We start from the raw sequence: 21403 nt of genomic DNA on the forward strand, positions 1-21403 counted from the left end.
GCGAAAGCAACGTGATGGAACATTCCCTAAAGAAGAGGTCCCTAAGTGACCTGACCATCTCTCGGATGGATTCCTCGCGCACCTTCCTCTAGTCGATTGATGGGAAAGTGAAAGAGAATCAAGGACAGGACTTGCCTACTCTTTGAGACGGGGGAGAGCCTTGACCTCGCTTCCAGGTTCTGACGTGGGCTTATCAAACTAGTCTATGACCTCCATAGACGTTGGCTCTTTAGAAGCGTGACTTCCCATTAGGCTGGCAGATGGGATTTGCTCTGACACCCATCCTATATCTTTGCTGGCGGGAGGTTTACTCCCACCGAAGCTTGATACTACAGCTTCAACCTCAAGCGGGGTGGGCAAGACCTCAATGATCTCCACCAGCGGCCAGGTCCTTCCTGGTCTCCCTTGGCACTGTCCCAGCCTTAGTCTCTAGCGGGGCAGGTGGGACTTCATTAGCCCTCATCGCAACCATACCAGCCTCGATTCTGAGCAAGATGGTCAACTCTTCCTGGCCCTTAGCTGACTTCGTCTAGACCTCACGCTCCACCTCCCTTTGGTCTTCCCCTTCGGTCTCTGTTGACGCGACCTCATGCTCGGAAAAGTATTGTATTGGGGACTTGAGAATAGATACCCTCCCCTTCACTAACCCTCTCCTCCACCTCAACAGACTCAAGGGAGGAAACTGTCTCAAGGTTAACGGAGGGCGGTGAAACACAAACTTTGGACTCTCGGGGTCAGGTTTCAAGAGAGCTCTGTAGAAGTGCAACGAAAGCCTCTGCTGGGCCCGTGTGAGGGTCTCAACTTTCCCTCACCTTGCCTGGTAGGATGGGAACATGGCTAGAGGGACCACGGCCTGAGGTACCTGAGTCTTCTCAGGAGCCGTTGGAATTTCCCAAGGTACCTCAGTGATCCCCGTCTTGCTCGACAGGGTAGGAAATGATGCAGCCTTGAGAACAGAAGGCGGCAGGGCAACAATGTAGCCTTCGGAGCGGGCACTAAAGGCTTGGGGTGACAGAAAAAGACAGGATGGTAAGTCTACCCGGGAGGAGGCAACGAAGCAGAGTCGCCACTACTGTCCACTGCCTCCTCAACTCGAGCTTTCTTCCCTTTCTCCTTCAGCGACGAGCTTGGGGATGCTTTCGATCCTTATGCACAGCAGCTCGCAAAGGGATACTACAATCATCATAATGAATGTGTGCGGGGAGGGGGGGAATATCGCCTTATGCTAGCCTTGGTCAGCAAGGCTTTAGAGAAAACATTGTTCGGGTTGCGCCTTGGCCCAGGACCGCAAGATCTCAAGCCGAATAGCATTTGCGGGAGTCAGCTTTGGTCTAATTTCTTTGTCTGAGGGCACAACCTCCCATACGGCCCTCACGGGGTGCTCCCTTTGTACTGTCTACCCAGCGGGGAATTCCCACCGGACAAGAAGAAGAACCACCAGTTCCAATCTTTGACCCTCTGGTTTTGCAACTCAATGGACCACTGCCTACCCTGGTGTTCCCCTTTTGCTTTAAAATATTGTGGGTCGAGAAGAACTCATGGGCAGTCATGTCTAGGTGCTCTGGGTCAACCTCCCCCAATGCCCTACGCGTAACTATGTAGTAACAAACCAAAGTCCTCCACGCATTAGGGTGGAGTTGCGTAGTGGCCAAATAGAGGAAGTCCAGAACCTCACAAATTGGCTTACAAAAAGGGAGCCACAACCCACTAATAAACATACCGGGGTGTAGGGCCACCTTTAAGGTGAAACCCTCTGAATCCACAGCCTTCTCACAGGCCTCGGGAACCTCCAAAACAACGAAGTCCGGGAACCCATAGGAGGCCTTCACCGACCATAGGATCGCAGAGAACACCTCTGACCTCTAGTTGGAGCCTTTAAAGGTTTGAGACACCTCACGAACTAGTAATGGGTCATCATCACCAGGGTGTTGAAAAGCGAGGTGAGAAACATTCTTAGTAGCCATCAAAGTGGGAGAATAGAATTGGTCAGGGTTACAACAATGGAGAGGAAATGAAGCAAGAAGGCAAGATCTAAGGCACCAAAAGAGAGTAGAGGCAAACATACCAGAAATAGGAAGGGAGGGGGGTCTTAAATAGCCCCCCACGACTGTTGGGCTGACCCATGTAGCATATAAGACATGCACTGTGCGAAGGGAGCTGAACAAGTGCGAGTCTTTTACATGTGCTCCATGATGCAACTTGGGAGAGGGATCGTCTCTCAATCAACCCATGCAAGAGGAACCCAACGAGCACAATCAAGTGCACATCAGATCTATCATAAATGTGCCGTCCAAAAAAAAAAAAAAAGAAGAAGAAGAAGAAAAGGAGAAGAAAAGAAAACAACAATGGAATTTCTGCCGAACCAGTTCAGCAAGAATTGGCAAGGTAACTGGGAGGGATATTTCCCACCTAGCCCATTCTAAATGGGCCCGAGCCCAACACTGGGTCCCAGTCCAGCCTAAGTCTCACTATTCCGAGGCTCCAAAGTCATCAAAAGGGGTCCAGCCCTCAAGATCATATCAGAGAAAGAAAGATAAGTAATGCGGGAAACCATACACATAGGACAAATGGGACCCGCTGACTCTGGCATCCCCTGTTACACCTAGCTTTAAGGAATTACATTGGTAGGATAAATGAAAGATGCAGACGACCCTCCATTCTCTAATGGAGGCGATAAAAAGGGACCGCGCCATTCATCCACCACCGAGAGTTGCCTTGGGAGCAATGCTGCATTGAAGGCCCTGACCCAAGGAACAAAATGTTCCCTGCAAACTTAGTATAAAAGCTCTCTACCCAAGTACAAAGAACTCTCTCTAAACTCTGAATACTAAAGCTATCAATATATGTACGAGAAGACTAACTTAGGCATCGGAGGCTTCTCGGACAACCCCAAGCCCAGGCATACAAAATACGACGCTAACACTGGTAATTTTACATTTAAGCTTTTCATATATTGCAATTATGATAAGAGGTTGAACTATGGAAACAATCTATATAGGAATTATAAAAAAGAGGTATAGTAGTATAAACTAATGCATAGCAATAACATCATCTATTTAAAAGTTTTTAAGTAGCGTAATTGCATACAGAGTAGCCAGCTATCCAGTGAACGTGGGGTTTTTTGTTAAATATGTTTCACAGATAATTACAAACTTTAAAAGAGAAATAATCTAATGTGAATATTATATTCTAATTTAATTTCTTGAAATAAAATAAGAAAATAAAATGAAGTTACTATAAAATGTTAAATGATCGAGACAAAATTCTAATTTGATGATATATAAGAAAAATCTATTAAAAAATTGTTGGCAATTTACAAAGCACCCTTAAGACTAGTCATTTAATAGCATTGACCAGTGCTAGTTATGAATTGTGGACAAGAACAAGAATAAAAATATAAAAAAAGTAAGAGATACAAATTGTTATATATATATATATATATATATATATATATATATATTAATGGCCCCGTTCCTCTAAGAACACTTTTTCATGCTAAGACCAATCCTCCATGCATGTCTCCTCTTCACTCGCAAGTGAGTTTGGCTGGGAAGTTCTAAACTTCTAACAGGCATCCGATACTTGAGTTAGAATTGGGGATTGAGTTAAGAAAGCGAGAGAATTTGCACTAGAGAGATACAAGAAGATCATTATATTCTTTTACATTGAATATCTTAAACCATGTAAAGTATTACTACAGTACGTACTCTCTATCTATGCTTTGCGTTGCCCACCTTCATTATGCTTGCCTCCGCTCTATTCGCCTTACCTTCCGCCGTGCCCCTTACTTCGGTTGCATTGCCCTTTGTCCGCTTTGCTTGCCCTACACTTATTCACCTTTACGGCCAACTTGTTCGAGCCTCGTGCCTTAGTGCATCAAAGCTTAGTGCATCAAAGCACAAGACTTTTAGCTCTTTCTCTGTTAGTGTTTAATCAGGCTTTTATCTCCACAGATTTATTGTCTTTAGACTCACACTAGCAACTAGCAAGTCAACAAGGAACTTGTCTGCCCCTAGTGAGCTTGATGTGTTAATGAAGTTTAGGAGGGAATCCGGCCTTGTCCACCAACACTGAAATATATATTAGTCCTTGGAAGTTCGTGTAATTGGCTAGTTTGCATGTATTAAACTCTTTTTTCACTCTCGATGAGTTAGTTTTTGTGTTTTTGGTAAATGAGTTTCTCTTTAAAAAAATATTTTCTCAAGTTCTTATTAAAATTTGGAAGCTTCAAATAAGAGAAAAAATTTAATATAAGTGAACCCTACAACATTTACTGCTTATTGAATACTACCCAAGATATTATTTATACAGGTAGTAATAAATGTTGTAAAATTCAGTACTTCATGTTTCACTCTCTTTTCCATTTGAGGTCTGACAAGAACTTGAAGAGATCTTGATCCTTGTTCTTGAGAGTAAAAAAAATATTGAAGAAGCTCAATTCACGCCATCTATATTGTCCACGAGAAATGTTTTAACTACAAATAGATTTCACAAAAGTAAACTCACAAATTCACAATTTGACTAGGCTTGATGTCATATAGTAAATTGTAAAATTATTTTTATTATAAAATAAATCTAACGTATCACATCAAACCATGTCAATTTGTGACTTTACTTTTATGGAATCTCTTTATAACTATAGCATTTCTCTTTTCACAAATATGTAAGCTAAGTGTTGCATCCCTTGATAGAAGGGTGCCATCACTATTATAAAACAGATGGAAGGGTCTCTAGCTCACCTTAAGCTACAATAATAATTTCAGAATCCAGGTGAGTCTCTCTACTAGTGACGACATATGACATACTTGGATAAACATGGTCGAAGGTACACATCTAGTTTATGCATTTTCAATGCACACTCTATTTCAATTTCTTATATTAGTGGTATCAGAGTAACTTCATACTTGTTTGTTATATACTGAAGTTTTAGACTCCGTTTGGATAGTGAAGTGTTTCATCTCATGTCATTTTAACTTAATAACATAAAGCAAAGATAAAGGCATTTAGAATTCATTTGTATTTCATCTTTATATGATTACATTGTGCTGGTTTGCTTTTATAAACACAAGCTAAGGTAGTTATACACTCGAGAAGGGAATAAACACAAGGAATAAAAACTTATTACACTATCTGTTGATAACAGAATGCACTGGCTGTCAATAATAGAATGCAATATTCCTCAATCTTTTGTTGTTGCAGTGGAATTTTCCAGGTCACTCATTGAGCCATTATTCTTGTGGGATGGATTTGTGTAGCTTAGGTTGATATGCCCCCGCAAGTCCACTAGGGGTGCAACCACAATGAGACTCATTTGCAATGTGGTGAGCCTGTCTACTACCAATGGCTTGGTAAATATGTCTGAAAATTGATCCTTACTACTACAAAAGGAAACCCGAAGTGATTTGGCAGCAACTCTATCCCTAACAAAATGAAGATCTATATCCATGTATTTGGTTCAAGAGTGACAGACTGGATTTACAGTTAAGTACATGGTGCCCAAGTTATTACACCATAAAATGGGAGCTTGAGATAGTGAGAGACCAAGTTCTTTTATAAGGGCCTGTAGCCAAATTAATTCAACAGTAGCATTGGCTAAAGCTTTATACCCAGCCTCAGTGCTTGGTCAAGCCACTGTCTGTTGTTTTCGTGAGCTCCATGAGATGAGATGACGGCCTAAGAAATGCAAAACCCTCCCAAAGATCTTCTATCATTTGGGCACTCAGCCTAGTCTGCATCAGAGTAGGCATGAAGAGATAAATTTGATTTGTAAGGGAAGAAAATACCATGGTTTAGAGACTGTTTGAGGTAACAGAGGATACACTATAATGTTGTCCAGTGGCTGAGTTTAGGGTCATGCATGAATTGGCAGACCCTATTTACAAAGTAAGATATGTCTAGTCTGGTTAATGAAAGATATTGCAAGCTTCTGACTACACTTCGAAACAAAGTAACATCATCAAATGAGGGGGAATCGAATTTTGACAATTTTGTAAAGGCTGACAGAGGTGAAAAATTCAGATTTGCCTCAAGCATGTGAGTTTTCTTCAAAATATCAGTAATGTATTTCTTTTGAGATAGACAAATTCTATCAGACAAATAATTAAGTTCCAGACCTAGAAAATATGACAAACGACCTAAATTAGAAACTGGAAATGCATTTCGAGGTGCAGTGATGAGATTATCAATAGCAGAGGAGGAGGAAGAAGTGATTACCATGTCATCTACATAGACGAGGACAAAGATGCAAAGACCATTTTTGTTGAGAATAAACAAGGAAGGATCAGTGTGAAGCTGAGAATCCATAGTGAAGGAGCCATGAACTCAATCGAGCGAACCAGGCACGGGGTGACTGTTTTAACCCGTCGATTGCTTTGTTGAGTTTGCAAACGTAATTAGGCCATTGGGAGTCAATGAACCAGCATCAGTTTGAATGGTGATAATCTTAAAGTTAAAAACTCGCTCGGCAAATTTAATGAAAGTAGTGAAAGTTTGCAACACATCGGATTTGAGTTTAATGGGAGAACACCAAGTAAATATGGTGAACTAATCTACAATAGACAAGTAGTATGAAAATCCATTTCTTGAAAGTAAAGGGGCTGGACCCCATACATCGGCCCAAATTAATTGTAAAGGCCTATCTGCCCGAGTAATGCTTGTGGGAAGGGGAGTTGTCGAGCTTTGGCTAAGGGGCAATCTGGACAAGAGTAAGTAGTCACTTGGGAAAAATGGCAAATGGTTGTTGTGCACAATGCGTGAGACGAGGTCAAGTGAAGGATGTCCCATGCGTTTGTGCCACTGACTGAGGTAAACTTTTTTTGCCGATGTGAGTGGAAGGAGTAGAAGACAATGGTGCTGAAGGAAATTGATAAAGACCATCACGAAGAGGACCGTTGATGTGGAGCATTTTGGTCACTTTGTCCTTCATCAGAAAATAGTTGAGTGAAATTAAAAAAAAAAAAACAAGAATTATCAGTGCAGAATTGAGAAATGGAAATCAGATTTTTTGTAATTGAAGGGACATGCAACAAGTTATAAAGATGAAATGAAGAAAAGGGAGTTTGAAGGGAAGAATCACTAATACTACTGATGGGTAAACCATTTCCATTGCCTACTCAAATTTGCTCAGATCCACCATAAGGTTTTGATGAGATGTTGAGGTTGGATAGATCATGTGTAATGTGATGAGTGGCTATGGAATCGAGGATAACTGAGGGGGTGGTGTAGTTTGTAGAGAATGAGCGTGGGGGTTCAAATTCGTAGGCATGATCAAAGCAGTAGTGACATTGAAGAGCAACATGACAAGGCTTATTGCATACCTGACATGTACATCGATTTTTTTTTTTTTTTTTAATTAAAGAGTGAAGGTCACATGTCCAAGACCCCCTCCCGATTTTATTAAAGAAAACCCCACTTGTGGTGGAGGAATACCTTGCAAAACAACCAAACCACACCTAAATCATAGCAACCTCAGATGCCCAAACAAAATTTCAAACAATCCAGGACCAAAACAACAAGGAATTATAAACGTATATAAGGAAGTTCCTAACTATCCGTGCACAACAATCCTCTTAACATCTCGCGTCTTATAGCTGCTCCAGTGAACGGCACACCATTATTATTGGCCCCTTGTTTAGCAAGGCAATTCGCAACCATGTTTGCTTCCCTGAAAATATGACAAATACTACAATTCAAGGCACTAAATAGCATTTTTATTTCTTCCCAAAAATACCATAGCGTACACCTTCCCGACTAGATCCATCAAACAATGATTGCCGAATCCAACTCCACAATAAAATCCCTAAGTCCCATTTTTGAGCCATCCATAAACCATCAAGAAGTGCACAACCCTCAGCTACAGTATTCGAAATCACATTATAATGCGTTGCAAAACCAGCCACAATTCGGCTCTTATCATCCCGGAAGATTCCTCCCCCGCCAGCCAACCCAGGATTGCCGAAGGAACTACAATCGATATTAAGTTTTAATCCACCCCTTCTCGGTTTCTTCCACATAACCACCTTTGGCATTTTCTTCTCAACCGACATGGAATATTTAATGCCTTCACAACTTCCAAGTCTTTAACACTCATCTGTTTGAGTTTCTGTTCTATTGATAAAATAGCTATCAGACCAGACTTAACCTATCACATTACACCTCTCAATCCACATTTTTTCTTCCATCCGTACCTCGCACCTTGATCTCGACAATGCCCAAGTAATTATAATAGGCATAATTCCATGGCACACACCTGCATGTAGGTCTATTTGAGTTGTAGTTGGGTGGATTTGAATGGAAAGGGAAACGGCCTCTGTTTGATGGAAATCGACTTCTCCCTCTGTTGAACCGACCTCCACGATATAGGGGCCTTCCTCTTTGATCACTAAGGGTGCTAGAAGTCAGGTTGGCATAGGGCTCAAAATGATTATTGGAGGGGCTAGAGCTACTACGGGAAAAATGGGACATACAATTTTCGTGGATGAGGAGGAGATGGTATAATTCATGTGAGGTGATGGTGTCTGCTCGAGTTGTTATAAAGGTGATGAATGATTCATATGAGGGGCCAACTCCATTTAAAAGGTACATTACAAATTCTTTATCGGAGAGGGGGTTTCCAGTAGCAGCTAGAGTATCAGAAAGCATTCGAACTTTACTAAAGAAGTCAAATATGGGTTGGTCACCGTGGGATAAATTTGTGAGTCGGAATCGAATTTGAAATTATTTTGCTTGTGAGAGAGAGCTGAACATGGACTCAAGAGTAAGCCATAGTTCACGAGATGTTTTGGAAGTGATAACATGGCTGATGAGTGAGTCGGTAAGGGAGGAGAATAAGACACTGAGTATTAATTGATCAGCCTGCTCCAGGAAAGGTATTCTAGGTTGGGTAATGGAGTAGATTCAGAGGTGGTGGGAAGGGTAGCTAGAGGTGGAAGTTGTGTGCCATTAACTTAAGAAAAGAGGTCTTGGCCTCGAAGATAGGCAGAGATTTGAACTTGCCATGACAAGTAATTATCTAGGTTGAGTTTTATGGTTACTACATGAGAGAAAGAGGAGATAGAGGTAGGAGGCGCAGGGAATTTTTTAGGTTCTGAGGCAATTGTAGAGAAAAGAAGAAAATAAAAGGATGGATCAAGAGACTGCTAGTCGGCAGCTCTGATACTATAATAACATAAAGCAAAGAAAGAATAAGGCATTTTGGAATTCATTTGTATTTCATCTATATATAATTACATTGTGCTAGTATGCTTTTCTAGAAACAAGCTAAGGTAGGTATACACTCAAGAAGGGAATAAACACTAGGAATAAAAACTTATTTCACTATCTGTTGATAACAGAATGCGTAGTTGTCAATAACATAATGCAATATTCCTAGGGATGTAAAAATTAACCGAAAAACCGACAGGACCGGCCTGAATAGGTGGAACCAGTATGGAAGACACTAATTTTCATGATTCATTACATGGAATGGTAGAATTAAGCTTGTTCCAAAGTCCAGTTTATTTTAATTGTTATTCCAATTAGTCTCTTTCATTATTTGCTACTAATATATTATATGTTTTAACATTAAATATTAAAACAAACGTTTATCATATGATAAAAGGATCACATCCTTTAACAGTAGTATATAGGATCCATTATAAACTGATGAAAACAACATTATAACCACAAGCTCTCATTACCAGTCCAAAAGGATATACATTATTACTACAATCTAGTACACAAAACTCTAGTGTACAAATTCCTAATCAAATTAATTGGAATCAAATTACCATTATTAATGAATGGCAATTAGATAACATTACTCCATTATCTAAGATAGAAAATAATTCTAAAGATGATTTTGAATACATAGATAAAAAAAAGATGGAACAGTCCAAATAGCTTTTCGACTTTTTAAAAGATCTTTATCACATTATTCTTCTCCAAAACCTTATAGTTATCATACACCCAGATTTGTTCTTACGTCAATTTCTCGAAATAGATCTCAAAATTTTGACACCAGATCCCAGAGTCTAGACACAGATTCTAGAAATTATTCTCAAAAATATTATTGATACACCAGTATATACTGTTAATCATCCAAATAAGACATCCACCTCTCATAATTCTGAAAATGAACATTCTTCTCCAACATATTCTCAAGTGATTGGAGATGATGTGCAAATATACACCTTGAGTAAAAAAGAATTTAAAATTAATAAAAAATATCTCAAACAAGATTATATGAAGGAAGAAAATAATCAAAAAATATTAGTATTTTCTCGACTTTTACAAACATAGAAAGAGATTATATTAAAGAAAAATATTATGAGTATTTAGAAGGAATGCAAATTAATATACCTTTCTTTACATGGTTCGAAATTTATAAATCAAACCAATTATCAACCATAAACAGGACTACTAATCAATGGATTAAAGAATAAAATAATCAAATTGTTTATGAAAAATACCCTCCTTTTGAAGCCATTAAATTTTCTCAAAGAAATACTCAAATACTAGCATTACCAATAAAAAAATATAATAATTCAGTAGAAGTTAAAAACACTGATAATATAATCCAATAAAATAATTACACCAATTTATATCTAAAAACTATGAGTAAACAATTAGAAAGAATTGAAACCCAAATATCTCCTATTAATCCTACTATTAAAGAAGCAAATGAAACCCCTTTATTTGTTCCCCATGAAATCTCATCTCATCTAAAAACTATTTTTTCTAAAATAAAAATTGATTTATTAGAACAAATCTATAATAAATTAAAAAAAAAAACTAACTATTAGCAATACCGCATCGACCTCAAAATAACTCCATATTAATGTATGAAGCAAAATAGATTCCCCTGTATTATCTAATTATGAAATAAGTAATATTGAAAACCAATTTAAAAATTTAGACTTACAAGTAAATAAGATTAGAGGAGATCATGCTAATAGTTTTTCAGCAAGGGATTTTAAACATCATGTTTCTATTACTCATAATTGGTATTCAAGGCCTACTCCACCGGATATGCAATTCGAAGAAAGATAACATATAGTAAGATCTGCTTTTGCACCAGATGTATTATATAAATGGAATATATATGGATTATCTGAGTATAAAATATTAAATCATTTCCAAGAAATGATTATGGTAGCTAACGTCTATAAAAATAATAGAAAAACTGATTATCAAGTAGCACATATTATTGTTACAGGTTTTATTGGCCAATTAAAAGGCTGGTGGGATCATTACCTTTCAAATGAACAAAAGACACAAATATTAACTGCATATAAATATGATGAAAACATACAAGTGATTAAAATAGAAAATGGTTTATCATTAGAAGATGCCGTAAATACTTTAATATATGTATTAACTAAATACTTTGTTGGTGATTCTGTTCAATTCAAAGAAAGAACCAGTGATTTATTGATTAATTTAAAATATCCTCAATTATCTGATTTTTGTTGGTATAAAGATGTATTTCTAACTAAAGTTATGATCAGAAACGACTGCCAGCAACCATACTAGAAGGAAAAGTTCGTAGCTTGACTTCCAAATTACTTCGCCCAAAAGGTATGAGAATCATTAGTAAAATCAGACGGTACTACTAATTTTCATAATCTCATATATGGAGATATAATAACTATTATTAATATAATTGGTCTAACTGTGTGTAATGATTTAAGATTAAAAAAACAAATGGATAAAGAAAAGAAATTTGCTAAAAAAGAATTAAGTACCTTTTGCGAACAGTTTGGTTATACTCCATTATTAGCCCATTCAAGAAAGACACAAAAAGGAAAAAAGAATTTATAAGAATTATTCTAACAAAAAACGAAAATATAAAAAACACAATAAAATGACAAAAGATAAACAAATATATAATAAGCCGATAAAAAATTCTAAAACGACTAATAAAAAGAAAAACAAATTGTTTGTTATAAATGTGGAAAAGTTGGACATTATAAATCAAATTTTAAAGTCAAACAACAGATTAATGAATTAGATATATCTGAAATATTAAAAGAAGAATTATTAAACATTTTTATACATTTAAGTGAAGAGGAATAAAGCTTTTCAGAAGAAGAAGAAATTTATCAATTAAAAGAATCAAGCTTTTCAGAGCAATCTTCTGATAATAAATTTGAAGAAGATGGGGCAGAAATCTGCAATTGTTTAGATAAAACAATTGTATTTGTAATAAAACTATTAATATACTTTCAAAAAAAGAAGATATTATATTAGAATTAATAGACAAAATTAATGATCCCCAAGAAAGAAACGATTACTTAGAAAAATTAAAAGATACTTTTAATAGTCAAAACACTTCAATATTATCTCAGCACCTTACAATTTTTCAGAAATAGTAGAAAGATTTAAAACAAAAAAACAAAAAATTACAATATGAGATCTACAACAAGAAATTAATGAAATAAAACAAGAGATTAGAAATTTGAAAACATCCAATTTCAAACTTGAAATTTCAAATGAACAATTATTACAAGAAATTATATTATTAAAAATAGATAAAAACGTAAAGAATTCCCATAATAAAGAATATAATCAAGAACAAGGAGATTGTTCAACAATAGTTATAAAAGACGAAATAGACAATTTCATTAATATCTTTGATAAGATAAATTTTAAAAAATGGTATACTGAAGTAACAGTCTCAATTAATCAATAATTTTCTTTCACCACAATTGTCCATTTAGACACAGGAGCAGATTTAAATTGTATACAAGAAGGATTAATACCTTTTAAATATTTTGAAAAAACAAAAGTGACATTATCCCAAGCTAATGGAACAAAATTAAACATAAACTATAAATTATCTAATGCACATATTTGTAATAATGATTTTTTTTAAACAACATTTATTTTAGTAAAAAATATTAATACCAAAGTAATATTATGAAATCTATTTCTTACCTTACTTTACCCTTTCTCTGTAACAGAAGAATGAATTTCTACTAAAATACTTGGACAAGAAATTCAATTTAACTTCTTATTTCCTCTTGTATCAAAAGAAATTAACTCCTTAAATAAAGTTTCATTAACCAGATAAATGAATTTTTAACAAAAAATAGAATTAAAAAAAATGAAAAAAAGATAAGTTTCTTAAAACAAGAACTAAAATATAAAAGAATTCAAGAACAATTAAAAGACTCGTTATTAACTCAAAATTTGATAATTTTAAAACTATAATTGAAAATGAAGTATGCTCTAACTTGCTCAATGCTTTTTGAAATATAAAACAACATATAATCGAATTACCTTATGAAAAAGAATTTTTTGAAAATAATATTTCAACTAAAACTAGACCAATTCAAATGAATAATGAATTATTAGAATTTTGTAAAAGAATAAATTAATAATTTACTAACAAAATGATTAATTAGGAAAAGTAAGTCACCATGGAGTTGTGCTGCCTTTTATGTTCAAAAATAGGCAGAATTAGAAAGAGGTATCCCTCGACTAGTCATCAATTATAAACATTTAAATAAGGTATTACAATAGATTAAATACCCAATTTCTAATAAACAAAAGTTTATTATCTCGATTATATAATGCTATGGTATTTTCAAAATTTGACATGAAGAGTAGATTTTGACAAATCCAAATTGCTGGAAAGGCCGTTATAAAATAACATTTATAGTTACATTTGGACATTATGAATGGAATGTTATGTCCTTTGGGTTAAAAAATGCTCCTAGTAAATTTCAAAATATTATGAATGAAATATTTACTCATTTCACTCATTTTTTGATAGTCAATATAGATGATGTATTAATATTTTCTTCATCTATTGAACAATATTGGAAACATCTAAATACTTTTGTCCAAATTATTAAACAAAATGGGTTAGTTGTTTCATCATCAAAAATAAAATTATTTCAGGACAAAATTAGATTTCTTGGACATGAGATCTATCAAGGAACTATTCCACCAATTAGCAGATCAATATAATTTGCTAATAAATTTTAGGATGAAATAAAGTATAAGCAATAACTACAAAAATTTTTGGGAAGTCTCAATTATGTTGCAGACTTTTATCAATCTCTCAACCCATTATGTAAACCATTATTTAAAAAATTAAAAAAAAATCCATCTCCGTAGATAGAAAAGCATACAAATATTATAAAACAAATTATGGCTCACGTTAATAAATTACCATGCTTAGGACTCACATCTCCTCATACTTTAAAAATTGTTAAAACAGAGGCACTTGGTTATGGAAGAATTATGAAACAAAAATTATCAATTTATTCGGAACAGATTGTTCGATTCTATTCAGGATATTGGAATCCTATCCAAAAGAATTATAGTACTATTAAAAAAGAGATTTTATCTATTGTATTATGTATTTCTAAATTTCAATATGATTTTTTAAATCAAAAGTTTTTACCTAGAATAGATTGTAAATCAACCAAAGAAGTTTTATTTAAAGATGTGAAAAATCTGCCTGCTAAACAAATATTTGTTAGATAGCAAGCTATATTAACTATTTTTTATTTTGATATTAAACATATTAAAGGAGAATTTAATTCTTTTCCTGATTTTCTATCCCGAAAATTTTTATAGAGAAAATCATGTCATCCTCAAAGTCAAAAGTAAAATCTAAATCTTCTTATGCACGACCACCATCTCCACCATATCATTCACCTTGTCCTTCTGCAACTCTAAGACCATATACAGTATTGAGGTCATTACCATAAAATATTAGATTATCTTACAATTCATTCTCACCATTAGCTTCTACAAAATTACCAACATACTTCAAAGTTGTTTCACCTTCTTCCTCTTCTATTTCTCAAATTGTTAATCCTCTATTACTATCTCAGCCTTCTGCATCTCTTATTATCATTAAATCTCACTAGCACCCATTCTTTCCCATCGAGTCTAAAATTCAACATTTGTCTCATCCCCAAAAATTAGCTGATGTCTTTCTTTTGCCAGACTGGCATTATGTCCCACAAAACATTAAGAAACCTAACATTTTTATAAATTCATTTTAGTTGACATTGATTTGATTATTATCTCTAAGATCCCTTATTTCCTTCAAACTCAACATTCTTCACTTGCATTTCCAATTATTATTTTTCATAAAACTACCATTAAACAAGTTCTCACATTGGAACAGTAGGAAAAAAATTCCTATTTAATAAGAAAGTTTTCTCATTATGATTACTACGATTACCAGTAGGCATAGAAAAAAATATTTTTAAGGCAAAATAAAAATTTACGTCATTCGTGGTTTCTTCATTGTGACAAATTATAAGAAATTAAGACACTCACAAAATGGTTTTTACTACGGTAGGATTATTATGAACCCGAACCTCTTCTCCTTCCTCTCCCCTTCCAGGAAAGTTTTTGAATTTTTATTTCACAAGATGATTGTCCACCAACATTAAGCCATTGTTCACCACTTTTTCTTTTCTTCCTCAAGACAAAATTAAATTGGATTATGAAATGAGAATACGTTATCAAATCTCATCCCTCTTTAAAAAAAATTATCTTTCTAACATGCCAAGTTTCTGGCAAATGGTGGGAAAAATACAATTATGATCATGTCTTAAAAATGTTTTTAAAAATTACCAAAGCTCTAGAAGTTCTAGTCCAGTGGAGTAGATTTCAGGCATAATTAGCATCCATTACCAACAAAAAGATTTGAAAGAATTAGCCAAAACAATGTCATAAATTTCAAATAATGATGATGAAGAAGATGCACAACATCAAGTTAGATTATCTCCATTACAGCAACCTGCATTATTACCGGTCCATCAAGCCTCTCCCTCTCAACAGACCTCTCATTTTCAGGGTAACTCGGCCGCCTCTCATTTTCAAGATTACTCACCCTACCATTCAGTACATTTGATGGAATCCCAAGACCCGTTTAATCTGAAACTTGCAAACTATGAACGTCATATTATATGATTTCAGAAGATTGCTATTTTCTTAATTAGTCAACATGACATATGGAAGTTGTCAGAAATATTATTTCATTAGAATAATAAAAATAAAGAACTTTGTCTATACTATTCATGCCAGATTATTGTCGCTGCCCAATATTATTGTCCAGGAAAATGACAAAAGACTTTGTATATACTATTCATGTATTATTAGAAATATTGTTCCAATTCATGTGTTGATACTATTCATGTATTATTAGAATTACTGTTTTGTATTGTTTTAATGTCTATATAAAGGAGTCTGCAAAGAAATATGGGCATTCAAAATTTCTCATCTGAAGCCAGCCTCTTCCTCGCTCGCCCAAATCACTCTAGTCCCGTCTTCCTCACTCTTTAAAATCTATCTTTTATAAATCTTCATTTCTTCATATCTTCTACTTCTAACTCTTCTGAGAATTAATATCCTTATAAGTGTTATGTCTTTAATGAAGTTGATTTTGTATATCTCTTTTATCTTATTTACTTTCTCATGCATATGGTCGGTTATACCGCCTGTTTTACATGCTCTCATGCGTATGGTTGGTTATACCTTCTACTATTATTCTTATTGTTAAACCTATTATTAGTAGCTATATATACGTCTATGGTATCAATGTTATTGGCGATTATATCATTATATTGATATTTATTGTTATATTGATATTTTATTGCTATATATAAAATCACTACACTAAATAATTATATATGAAATAATGATATAGTAATTAGTATTAGTATACTAATACTATCACTATCAATGATATAGTTATAACAAATTAAAATCATTATACCAAATCCTAATATATAGTTATTCTAATTACTATAACTAATACTAATATATATCCTAATTATACTATTAAAACTAAAAATCCGGACCGGAATCGGTAAAATTGGAAGTACCGGTTTAGGAGGGTAACCGATGCATATCGGTTCAGTCCCAAAATTTTTCCAAAACTAGACCCGTTACACCCCTAAATATTCCTAAATCTTCTGTTGTTGCAGTGGAATTTTCCAGGTCACTAGTTGAGCCATTATTCTTGTGGGATGGATTTGTGTAGCTTAGGTTGATACAACTCATATCATTTTTACAACTTTCCCAAATTTACATACAAAATATTATAAACAATTCAACTTTTTCAAATTTCAAACTAATAATATTAAAAAATAATATTCTAATAATATTTTATTCAACTTTTAACTTTTATCTAAAATCATCTCATCTCATCTCATCTCATCTCATCATTCTATCCAAATGAGACCTTAATAAAAATATTCACATGCTTTAATTTTTGTGTGCAGATAGGTGGAATATTGATCTTTGTGTTTAAATAATTGTTAGAGACAACCTTAAAAATTTAAAATGAAAATGTTGGAAATAGAAAAGTTAAGATTTAGGTTTCGTTTGGATGTTGAGTTGAGTTGAGTTGAGTTGATAAAATATTATTAGAATATTATTTTTTAATATTATTATTATTTTAGAATTTGAAAAAATTGAATTGTTTATAATATTTTGTATTGAGATTTGAAAAAGTTGTAATGATGAGTTGAGATAGATTTAGTAACCAAATGAAGCCTAAATATGTTTGTTATGATTTCAAAATAAATAAATAAATAATTTAAATGTTTGTAAAAAATCATTCTCTTGAGATTTCAGACTGATTTGGGTAAAACGACTTGCGTATTGCGGGCAGTCGATCTAAAACGACGCCGCTGTACCGGATTGTTCTGTATTTCATAGTTTATCTTGTACAGTAATATTAGAGAGAAGTTACTATAGTAGTACACATTTTATATTCACTACATAGTTACTTTTAATTTTCTACTTTTTTATTTTAAATTTAAAAAATATATAGTTTAGATTATGGCACATCATGTCTACAAAATAATTACTTCCAAAAATAACTTTTATCTATATTTATTCTATCTTGTTCCTCCTCCCCCCCCCCCCCCCCCCCCTCAGTATTTCCCAATCCGAAAAATTAGGGTTTCATTTTTCAGACTTCACTTGAACTCACTTGTGATCCGCGGCAAAATTCTGTTTCCTCCTTTTTCTGTTACTGTTTTGTAGTGTAAGTCTGTGTGTTTTGTATTCATTGGATTATCTTTTTTCTTTTATGGAAACTGGTTTTGGTCCCAGGCACTAGGAGCTTAACAATGGCGGCGGAGCCCAAGGCAGCGACTGAGGACGCGAAGATCGATTTGTTCGAGGACGACGATGAGTTTGAAGAGTTCGAAATCAATGAAGGTAAAATGAAGAAAAATATTTGATACCTTTTTCTTTTTCCACACAAAAAGACAATGATCCTTCCGATCTAAGATTACGGTTTGTGGTAGATACATACGGATACAATCTTTTGCAAAACTATGGATGGACTGCTTGTATATATAAATCAATAGGAGTAACCATATACAAGAAAAACACCTAGCCCAGAGAGCCCCTAATGACCCAAAAATCCAATGAAACCTACCCAAAATACACCAAGCCCGAATTGGTCACACCTCCCCAACCCCAACCCCAACCCCAACCCCTTGTTTCCATAAAACTAATCCTCTGCCCGAACATCCCACAACGAGATCGTCTTCACAACCTTTATTCTTCCCTCGACTTGAGCTACCTCCCTTAGCATCATAGTTGAACATAGAAGACGCTTTAACTCCAAACACAAATATTGATACTTGAAATGATTTTGATTCTCCTCCCAAAGATCTAACATATTGTAGTAGTTTTTCGGTTTTCCTGGTTCTTCATTGGTTCAGTGGATAGACTAGTTTTTGTTGATAAAATTTATGGACCCGAGAAATTGAACATGTCAGGCTCCCTGATGAATATTATAGGTCATATGCACTTCACATGAAGGCAATTGCATCTGCCCCCCTCCCCCTTCTTCTGTCCACCCCAGTTTTGCCCCGGATCATGAAACCCTTGATAATTTGCTGTGGTGTTCATAAATATTTCTCTCTCTCTCTCTCTCTCTCTCATACACACACACAAACAAATATATACCTTCATTTTTCAAATTCACCAGATAGGCAGATACTATGCGCATGTTTGGGAACCAAGAATTTAAAAAGAAAACCTCTGCTGTTTAGGAAAAAAAAAAAAAAAAAAAAAAGGCTGCCTTCAATCAAAACCTCTTTTACTCGCCAAAACAATTTTTCATTACTCAAGAATAGTCTCATCAAATAATTTGCTCCTTTTTTTTATCCTTCTTTAAAGCACAAAGACCAAAACAAATTTCACAAATACCTAAAATAGCTCACAATAATTTCTCTCCAAACATCATTTCATTAGACCCACCACCTTTTCAAAAATATATCTCAAAAGAATTTCTCATTCCAAACATGCTTTTTTATCGACCCTGCCACTCTCACAAAACCCCATAAAAATCTATCTCAAAAAGTTTTCTCAGAGATTTCTTAAATAATCAACAAAGCTTCAATCCAAAATGTTCTAAAAGCACTTGTTTTAGGGCACACATCTTATAAACATTTTCCTAGAGACAGGTCTATGGATCTCACACTTGCATCGATCTTTGTGGTTCCTATTCTGTTATTAATATATTCATTCTCTACTTTCCTTGTCATGGTATTTTTATCTTCTCCTTTATTTTTTTCTTCTTTTTCCAGCCGTTACCCGTAGATAAGAATTTATGTGATTGGTTTAGTTGCCTAAAAGAAATAAATAAATAAATAAATAAAATAAAATAAAATAAAATTTTTTTTGTCTTCAGTTATTGACTGGTGACTAAAAATAGAAGCACAAGTTTGACCTATCAATCATCTTTTAATGCAATTTCAATTTGGATCGCTTGAGGACCCATGAATACCCTTTATGAGTTTTTTTTTTTTTTTTGGGGGGGGGGGGTGTAGTAGTATAAATGAGAAAGGACTGTACAAAAGCACAGGGATGTACCCCAGGTTACAATACAGCACCAACCTCTCTCAAGTACTGCTTTCTGACTCTTTCTTGCTTATTTTTTATTCCTAACTACACTAATGCATAACAGAGTGGGAGGAACAGGAGGAAGGGAAAGATGTGACGCAGCAGTGGGAAGATGATTGGGATGATGATGATGTTAATGATGACTTCTCTCTTCAGCTGAGGAGGGAACTGGAGGACAATACTGAGAAGAACTAGGCTAGAATTTTAGACTCATCGTTTTCACTTGATTGTATTCTCTGCAGCTGATCAGTTCTAGATGCTCTTTCCTATCTTAATGTATCAACATTGCTCAAAAGCTCCATATGAAATTCAATTGGACATGGAAGCAAATGGCCATTTGCAGTATATTTCTGTATGAAATCTTTTTTTTGCTTGATATAAATTGGGGATTTTCCTCAAGGTTCAACTTAATTTGGGCAAGCGGAAGAGCTTGTAGAAACCGTGCATAAAAATATGCCTTTTGAACAGAGCTAGTGAAATAGGCATAATGTTAGTCTGGTGGTGCAGAGGCTTACCACAATTAAGATGGTTGTTGTGTCATTTTCTCCATAGTGCTAGATGCCTAATTCTTATATAACCCGATGACATGCTTACTAATTTGATTCTTGGTTTCCTCCACATCTTTCTACATTGACAAGAGTGGAAATGGAATTTGGTAGTGGTTTAAATGTTTATTGACAAGTTCTTCTTTGCGCTAAACTTGAAAACATTTCTCTGCATAATAAATATTAAAAGAATAACAATACCCACAAAACATATTTTACAACATATTTCATAGTTGTAAACACATTTTACAACCAGAAAACACACTCTAAGAAGAAGAAAAGGTCTTTCATATTACTCCTTAAGCATCAGAATGGTATGGTATCCACGAGTGCCTTAGAGGGGCTCCTTTGCCCGTTTATCTAGAAGTCTGTGGATTTAAAGTTTGGAGCATACTGAAAAAAACTGTCCCATAGCACAAAGACAAGGGTCAATTGCAATTGAAGCCCTGCCTGCATGTTTTCAGGCAAAAGACAAACGAAGCGAAAATGCTTATTATAGGTAGGTAGGCTCCAAATTCTCCTAAATTATGTCAGAAATCTAGTGACTAGTGTTTTAAGGGTATTATCAAATCGATTCATATGGTATGTATTCAAGTAAAATGCTTATGTCAGTCAGTAATTACAACCAAAAAGAAAAGAATCCCAATTTATCATTTGGATCCAACTAATAACCACCCTTGATTGGTAATTTGGTCCTTGGGAAAAATGATTTGTGCCAAGTCCAGTGTGTGCAAACCGACGGCGTGCAACTTAGTGCAAGTCCTTACTAAACAAACGAGTTGAAAAAAGTAGAACCCCACTAAAAAAAATTCATTTTTCATGATGAGTTTCACTTTATTTTTTTAAAGGGCTTACATAGGACTTGCACATCTGTGTCTAGCATTACTCTTTCATGGAATATCCCAATCTCAATAATGTCCACTTGATCCAGCTCGATCATCCTACAGAATCTGGTCGTTTCCTTCCTTGTCTTGGCTGCC

The 21403-nt window shown here is 34.7% G+C and overlaps 1 protein-coding gene across 2 annotated transcripts; it reads left to right on the forward strand.

Moving 5' to 3' along the window:
- Positions 1 to 17882: 17882 nt before the first annotated feature.
- LOC121237930 (protein DSS1 HOMOLOG ON CHROMOSOME V-like) lies at positions 17883 to 20402 on the forward strand. 2 transcript variants are annotated; one of them, XM_041134862.1, is made up of 4 exons: positions 17883 to 17962; positions 18073 to 18180; positions 19943 to 20112; positions 20167 to 20402. In XM_041134862.1, exons 2-3 carry the CDS (start codon positions 18090 to 18092, stop codon positions 20071 to 20073), a joined length of 222 nt encoding a protein of 73 aa, XP_040990796.1. In that variant the 5' UTR covers positions 17883 to 17962; positions 18073 to 18089; the 3' UTR covers positions 20074 to 20112; positions 20167 to 20402. The 2 variants fall into 2 exon arrangements, with proteins under 2 accessions (XP_040990796.1, XP_040990797.1); XM_041134863.1 differs by having other exon boundaries at positions 17891 to 18004.
- The last annotated feature ends 1001 nt before the right edge of the window (positions 20403 to 21403 follow it).

Source organism: Juglans microcarpa x Juglans regia, chromosome 6S (genome assembly GCF_004785595.1).
Source record: "Juglans microcarpa x Juglans regia isolate MS1-56 chromosome 6S, Jm3101_v1.0, whole genome shotgun sequence".
Taxonomy (NCBI): Eukaryota; Viridiplantae; Streptophyta; class Magnoliopsida; order Fagales; family Juglandaceae; genus Juglans; species Juglans microcarpa x Juglans regia.